This window comes from Quercus suber, unplaced genomic scaffold (genome assembly GCF_002906115.3).
Source record: "Quercus suber isolate HL8 unplaced genomic scaffold, Cork oak 2.0 scaffold_317, whole genome shotgun sequence".
NCBI classification, from domain to species: Eukaryota; Viridiplantae; Streptophyta; class Magnoliopsida; order Fagales; family Fagaceae; genus Quercus; species Quercus suber.
The window spans coordinates 65,748-73,669 of record NW_027069772.1 but is presented as its reverse complement, the minus strand read 5'-3'; the positions used below and the strand labels follow the sequence as shown (position 1 = coordinate 73,669).

At 33.3% G+C, this 7,922-nt stretch overlaps 1 protein-coding gene and 1 long non-coding RNA gene across 2 annotated transcripts; both read left to right on the top strand.

Annotated features, from left to right (window-relative positions):
• The first annotated feature begins 209 nt into the window (after nucleotides 1-209).
• On the top strand, nucleotides 210-1,104 carry LOC136071484 (uncharacterized). Its single transcript, XR_010632779.1, has 3 exons — nucleotides 210-338; nucleotides 447-486; nucleotides 582-1,104. It is a non-coding gene; the product is annotated as an uncharacterized LOC136071484 (long non-coding RNA).
• Nucleotides 1,105-3,179: 2,075 nt separating this feature from the next.
• LOC111990486 (uncharacterized) lies at nucleotides 3,180-5,514 on the top strand. The gene is made up of 4 exons (XM_024022260.2): nucleotides 3,180-3,380; nucleotides 3,708-3,879; nucleotides 4,764-4,880; nucleotides 5,201-5,514. The coding sequence occupies exons 1-4, from the start codon at nucleotides 3,271-3,273 to the stop codon at nucleotides 5,369-5,371; spliced, it is 570 nt and encodes a 189-aa protein (XP_023878028.1). The 5' UTR covers nucleotides 3,180-3,270; the 3' UTR covers nucleotides 5,372-5,514.
• Nucleotides 5,515-7,922: the final 2,408 nt, after the last annotated feature.

The window sequence follows — 7,922 nt, the reverse complement described above, 5'->3', positions numbered from 1 at the left end:
AGGCCGAGAGTCCCAAGTACTTCTGCAGCCACTCGATTCCAACTGTACAATATTAAACCAACTTTGAGCAAGTCTAAATAAGACTAAATACAATGTTTTGATCATGGTTTGCCAACATTACAAATTAGAGTTCTAAATACATAAAATCCTAAGACCTTAGAACCTAACAAATTTTTTTTATGAGCTCTAAAGCAATTTGAGGGCTTTGACATTTAGAAGAAGTCTTTGTATATTAGGAACCTCAAGTGGCAATGTTTGACAAGTTTGAGAAGGATATTAAGGATTTCAAAGCTTCTGTTTCGCGTTATTTGTCCCCAGGTGGGATCATAATGTCTGGAGTAAGTTCATCCTTCCATTTTGACTTTAAAAAAAAAAAAATCATCATTTTATTTCTTTAGAAAAGTTTGTCCTTGCGTTGCTAACATGTGAAGTGAATGATGTTATAGGAAGAACCTGTGGACTTGAAACCTGTTATTGATTTGTTGGGTGAGTATTGATCTGCCTTTTCATATGTACATACATATTACCTTGTATTAGACTTTCTTTTTGAGAGAGGGAAATTAATCTTTGTTTGGTGTTAGGTAATGGATGGCTTCCTTTGGTCGATGAAAGATTTTTACTATTACCAGTGAGTTGGGCGTTAGAGTGGTAAGTAGCAAGTTTGTGCTTTAGTTGATTACAACTCATGTATTGCAAATTATGCCATGCCAAAGAAAACTGTCATTGTGGGTGATGAGTTTCTAAGTTCTATATAGAAGTGGGAATGAAACTAGCAATGTCTGGGGGATTACAAATTATATACTTATCAGATGATGGAGCTGGAATATTTGCAAGGGATAGAGACAAGTCTAGTGGTATTTATTTTTTTGTTTATTAATTTGGATAGTACTCTTTGTTTTCTTATGTGTCCAGTGTGAATTGGAATAACGTTTGCTAACATGGATACCTCTTATATTATTATGAATTAATAGATTTATGGGTAGTCTTGGGAAATAGAGATTTGATGGTTGTATAAGAGATTTGAGATCTTGGTCTATGATAAAGAGCTATCATCAAAAGCAAACGTCATAAGTTGAAATTTTGCTTTAAAAAAAAAAAAAAAAACAGAGCAGACGGGTGCTGTGCTTTGTGAAGCTTACCCTTTTCCTATTAATATCTGCCCTCGGTTTTGTTTTTATGTTTCCATTGTTCTTATTATGTTCCTTGATATAAGAGTATTGACTACTACGGTAATATTTTACAAAGAAAGATGTCAATTTTTATATGCTAATTGCCTATTTTTCGACTGATTCCATAGAGATTTGGAGAAAATTTGTCTTTGATCAAAGCTTGGATGTGCTCCTTTTGCTGGGTGCAGCGTGTTAGCTAGGAGGCCTTTATTGAAAAGCGACCATGGATGGGTTTTCATTTACTTCATTATGAATCCGTATCATCTAATTATATAATATAGTTTCAAAAGGTACTTTGTACTTGGTGTGCCATCGATCGTATTCGTATGATGGTTGGTAAGTTAGATCAAAGAAAAAAATATATTTCAAAATCCAAACCACGGTCCTCGTCCTCAGCTACCACAATCGTCCTTCACACACCTGACACCACCATAGACAAGTTTTGAGAAGGATGTGGTCAAGAGATGGCTGAGAGATTATTTACCAAAAAAAAGATGGCTGAGAGATTGGTGGATAAAAGTTGAGCGTCAAACCAAATCCAAATCTCTAAAAGTAAATAAGAGAAAAGGTTTTGGGTCTTCTTGTTGTTGTTGTTTATGGCTTTGTCTAATACTTAACATGAGATTCAAATTTCTATGGGTTCCAAAAACGAAATGTTAAAAAAAATAAAATCTGGGGAAGAACAATAAAGGTTTTGTTCATCATGTTCTTTTGAAAAAATGTTTTACAAAATAAAATAAATTATTTTATTAAATTTTAGGATTTGTTGTAATTTTTTTAGAAGTTTTTTTTAATTAATTTAATTACATGGAATAACTAAAGTTACATTGCATGATTTCATTGAACCAACTAAAAAATGCGATAAGCTTAGTAGGCATTTAAGGAACGCATTAACACAGGCATATCGAATGGAAGAACGGATTAAAAAATTTAAAAGTTAGAAGACAAAATCAAAATGACCCCAAACTCCACGATATATTTTACACTTTAGTGACTTAGACTATATTATAGTAAGCCTCGTGTTCATAGGCAAATAATAATATTTAAGCTTTACTTGTTTAATATTTTATCTCAAACTTAAGTTTTTAGTTTGCGGGGTTTAGGTTTTTTTCAAAATAACAATCATTTTCAAACAATCTCGTTAGTTAGCATTGTTTTCAAACTATTTAAGAAACTAACATCTCAAGTCTTTTAGACTCGAGTTCACTATAGCAACTTGAGTATCAAAGACTCTATTTCTATGAAAATCCACATGGAACTCAAGTCTCATCTTCTTCTTCTAGTCTCTTCCTATTCTCCCTTTGAAAAAAAAAAATCCACAAGTTTCTACAAACAATTAAAGAAACAATAAAAACACACACACAAACACAAACAAGAAATCAAAGCAAAAACCACATAAAGCAAGAGATTAAAACAGAAACCACAAATACTTAGAGAGGTCAAAAACAAAAACACGAACCCAACGGCAAACTTACAAACCCGAGCAACAAAACTCACAAACTTAAGTGGCAAACCCACAAACCCAAATGTTGAAACCCATGAACCCAAGCTCGGACTAAACCCACGAACCTAGATCTCCCTAACCCTAACCCCTCAGCTTGGACTGAACTTAGGCGGCAAAGGCTCCAGGTAAAGGATTTGTGCAAAGGTTTTCTTCTTCCTCAAGCGAAGGTTTTTTTTTTTTTTTTTTCTTTCTTGCAAAGCAAAAACTCGAGTCTCTAATACTCGAGTTCTACGTCACCTCATGGAAATCAAGTCTTTGAGACCCGAGTTGCTACAGTAAACACGAGTCTGAGAGATTGATGTTAGTTACCTAAATAGTTTAGAAACAATGCTACTTAACGAAATTATTTAAAAATTAATGTTATTTAAAAAAAGAAAAAGATCCGAAAATGTTGGGGTTGCCAAATTATACAGTAACTATTTGCCTCATTTCTCTTAAATAAATTCAGACAAATGAGCGTATACTCTTCTTTAGACGAGTCAAAAAAAAATATATATATATATATATATATATATATATATATATATGTATATAAATTAGTGGTTGAGGAATAAAAGTTGGAACCCCAAATCGGAAATCGGAAAGCAAAACAAGGAGATGGGAGACGAGAAGGTGAAGGCAGAGGCTCTGCAGATAATAGGAGCCTTCCAAGTGCTTCCCAGATTGGTTGTCTTCGATCTCGATTACACTCTCTGGCCTTTCTACTGGTACTCACTACTTCTTCTTCTTCTTCATATATACACAATAAAACACATCATTAATTACTGTATCTATGTTAATGATTCTTCAATGACAAAAGAATCACTTTTTTTGTGTATAATCTTGATAAATTAAAGTTATTGGGTACTACCCATTCTAATTTTTGTTCCATATAATGTTGTCGTTTGATGTAATTCATGAAAACCTGTGTGAAAAATTACAGTTACAACATAACAAGTTTCACTTGCAAAAAGTACCTTAAGATTCACTACATATATCTTCTTATTGTCAAATTTCTTCATCTGGGTTTTGGTTTTTTTTTTTTTTTTTTGAAGTGAATGTCGCTCCAAACGTGAAATGCCATCATTGTATCCACACGCTAAAGGCATAGTTCATGCGCTCAAGGACAAAGGGATTGATATGGCTATTGCTTCTAGATCACCCACTGCTGATATTGCTGAGACTTTTATCAACAAGTTAAGCATCAAGTCCATGTTTGTAGCCCAGGTCTCTGCCTTCCCTTCCTTAATTTAAAGTTTATATTTTTAACTTTTCAAAAAAATTAATTTCACTCTGTCATTGTTATCCTTGTTGGTTTAGCATATAAAAAATAAATAAATAAATAAAAGAAAAAGAAAGGAGAGCTACACAATGGTGTGGCCTTTCCAAAGAGACAAAAATAAAATTGGGGGTAAGACGGATCAAACTCAATTCTTGAATTATTCACATCAATTTTGGTATCGATTGTAACAGAAGATTCCCTTTTATGTGGAAAAAGTCCCGTGTCAATATTAATGATTTCACGTATGGTCAATTTCTCAATATCTGGTTCAGCTATTTTACCTCTTCCAGACTCCAATCTGTGCACTGTATGACAAAATGGTGTATTTTCTTTTAGTAAACATGGCATGAGCCAGCTGACTTAGAGGCTCTTTAGAGAATTGTACTGAAGAAAATTTGGAAGCTGTATTATCTGCTAAGTTTTTAGTATGAAGAATTTGTGTGCTTTTTTTAAGTGGAATTATTTTCCTTTACCGTATTCAATATTTTCATATGCATGTCCCTTTTACTCACCATTGGACTTAAGGTGACTAACAATAACACTCTAAATTGGGTTCCTTTTTTATGGCTATCAAAATAAAAAAATATATATACATATCAGTAGTAAGGTTCCTGATCCCTATTTTTCGATTTTGTATTGAAGTTTTTAGCTTATTCAGGCAGGTGGCTGTACTTGTTGGAAACTGGTGCAAAATCATAAATGCAATTCTTAAAATTAGAAACTGGTGCAAAAACACACATGCAATCCTTTAAATTACAAGTTTTGTAACTACTTATTATAGTTAAAGCATCAGCCATCAAGTAATGTTATTTTATGTTTAAGTATACAGGAAATCTTTTCTAGTCCGACTCACAAGAGAGATCACTTCCAGAGAATTCATTCGAGGACAGGGGTTCCGTTCAACTCAATGCTGTTTTTTGATGATGAGAATAGGAACATCCAAGAGGTAAAACTGAAATACATCATCTTTTTAATTATTATTATTATTGGTGGTGGTGGTGTTGAAATTCTCTTTTCTTGTTTGCTTGAATAGTAGGCTAGTAGCATTTCTTATTTGGTTTGGATGAGGTTTGAGGGACACCCCAGTGGTTTCAAAGCCTCTTGTAGTGTCTAGGCAATGGGGTTCAAGCCCCACCAGCCCCCACTCCCCCTATTTATTTACCTAATAAAAAAAAAGTTTCTTGTTTAGTGTGGATGTGAATTTTGCAGATTCTGTTTGTTTGTTTTGGTCTGGCATTTGATAGATATTGTGATTGGTAATTATAGGTCTCAAAAATGGGTGTGACAAGCATTTTGGTTGGTAATGGGGTAAATCTTGGAGCATTGCGAGAAGGTCTTACAAAATTTTCAGAAAATTGGAATACAGTTGAGAAGAACAAGCAGAAATGGCGCACAAAGTTCTCTAAAAATCCAGAATCATCTGATAAGAAGGAATAGAAATGAATTTTTTGGCAATCTTGAACTAAAATTCTATTGGCAACCGTATTTGTTTCTGGCGTTGCCAGGAATTATTATTTGGCAACCATATTTGTCTAATTGAATCTGTTGTATCAATTACATGAGGAATGGTTCCCGTAGTATTTGCTGCAGGCATATGCTTGGAAGAGTGATTTAAAACATTTTAGTTAGTGTAAATCATTAAGGAGAATAATTCCAAGTAACAACAAAGTATTTTGCTGCTTAACATGCTCGAAAGACATCTATCAATAGTTTTCAGTCTATATATCATGACTAGTAATAATATAAACAGATGAAATCTTAATCATGAAAATTCTATATCAACAGAGTTTCTAATTCATTAGCTCTTCCAGAAGCCAGCCAATTTTGAGAAAGGAAGAGAGAACATTCTACCTTCTAGCCCTTCTAGCCCATACCAAACTCTCAAATAACATTCTATCTTTTCTACCCTAACACTTCTAGAAGATTTGATTGGATTAAATGTGCATGCCCAGAGAGGGAGAGCTTGTGATAATTTTAATGTCTTGAGCCACCAACGTTGTCAGCTACTGACAATTTTGAGGATTAAGAAAAGGCATTTCATCCATCTATGACCTTTGATTTTGAAGAAACCAAAATGATAAGTGATTAGGAAGCTCAGCCAAACTTTTCATTCCCAATTAGATCATGGGAAAAAGGGCCAAATGGTCAAATACTACTTTGGGCTGAAATATTTTGTCATCTATCACTGTTTTAGAAATATTTAAAAATATACCACTATTTTGAAACTCTAGTTTGAGGAACTCAAGTTTGACTAAAGCATCTTTTTGGTTTTCCAAACATCATCTAAATGATACAGAATATCTAAGAAACTAATTATAAAGATCTGGTCAACCATTACTATCTGCAACACCAGCACCTGCCTGCAGTTTCTTGGACCCTATACTTGCTGGAGATGCCAGGGCCATCTCCCCTGAAACAGTTCCCTCACCTGCAGTACCGCTGACACTATTACCAACTAATGGCTAGGAAATAAAATACCTCATTGTCAAATTCTATCCCGCGCGCTTTTGAAATTTACATCTAATAAAGAAATGTAAGAAATTGAAGGCTTCTCATGAGCCAGTTTCACAAGCTGAAACAGGAGAGCAATGTAGTTCGTCGATGTAATTTGTCATCAGTGATCGCTTTAGCATGAGTCTTGAGTGTTCAGCCATCATGCTGCCAACTGTCTTGCATTATGACCCATATCACAATCATCAGCAATGCAACCATGAAGTCCGTGTCCTAGGAGAGAATTTTCAGCAGTGGGTAGGTTTGGGACAATATATGCTTTATCTCAATCAAACAATAAACTCTCAAACTTACTACACAATATATATATATATATATATATATATATATATATATGAAAACCTCATTATAATTTGAAGTACATGCATGCATAGGAAGGCTTGAAAATTGTCGTTAAGGAATTTCTTATCAAGCTGAAAAGAAGCTTATGAGTTTTCTAAACAAGTCACATGACTTGCAAGTCAATAATGCTACAAACAAAATTATTTTCACAAACAAATTTTACAATTGCAGACGTGATCTACTATGAGTGGTGGGTTCATGAGCATCGGTTGTGTCCACTACTCACAGTCAACCACTTTAACAGTTATGAAATTTGTTGCGAAAAATGTTCGTCTTTTTTGTGTCCATAGCATTAATGCTATTGTAACATGACTAAATCAACATGTGGGTCTTCATTTGAGTCGCCACATAATCAGTTGAAAAAACTGTGCTCCAAAGTAATTCGGAGAAAATTCTGCCCATAAAAAAATAATAATAATAACAGACAAGTGCGTGTCTGTTGGATTTAACCAAAAAATCCAGAACCCAGAGGGCTTTAAACAATTTACCTGAGCTGAGAATTTGACCGAGTTTAAGCAAGGAATTAGAAAAATACGAAGCAAACTTAGAGACAGAGAGAGTACCTTTGAGTTGTGAGCGAGAGTGAGTGAAGCCGAGTTGTGAGTGTGAAATTGAAAAGAAAGCTTTTGAGAGAGAGAGAGGCGGGTTTGGCGAGCGGGAAGCTGGTTTTAAGTTTTTGTGGGTTTAAAATTGAAATCAGATGTGAGGGCAAATTTGGCAATTCACTTTTTTAAAATTATTTTTTTATAGTAAGAAATTTGGCATTTTTGTATTTTTTGAGAAATAAAATAAAAAATTCGATGACTCATTTGTTGGTGTACCATTTTTGGTTATTTTCATAAATAGAAAATGACTCAATAGGTTCATTTTTTAAGACGAGCAAGAGTAGGCGATCATTTAAATTCCTCATATATTTTTTTCATTAAATGTGAATTTTAGTAAATCTATTATTAAATTGTATTTTTTTTTTTATTATATCTTCTATACTTACAAAAATTTAAGAATATCAAATATTAATAGTTATATTATCAATCAAATGTTTAAATTTTAAGTTTTTATAATTTTAAATTATGTATAAAAATAAGTTTATAAATCGAATAATAAATTTTTTTTTTTTTAACTATAAATTGATTCT

Coding starts and splice junctions, on each gene's coding strand:
- LOC111990486 (XM_024022260.2), top strand. CDS start 3,271: ATGGGAGACGAGAAGGTGAAGGCAGAGGCTCTGCAGATAATAGGAGCC. Junction 3,880..4,763: donor AGTCCATGTTTGTAGCCCAG/GTCTCTGCCTTC, acceptor TTAAGTATACAG/GAAATCTTTTCTAGTCCGAC. Junction 4,881..5,200: donor AGAATAGGAACATCCAAGAG/GTAAAACTGAAA, acceptor TGGTAATTATAG/GTCTCAAAAATGGGTGTGAC.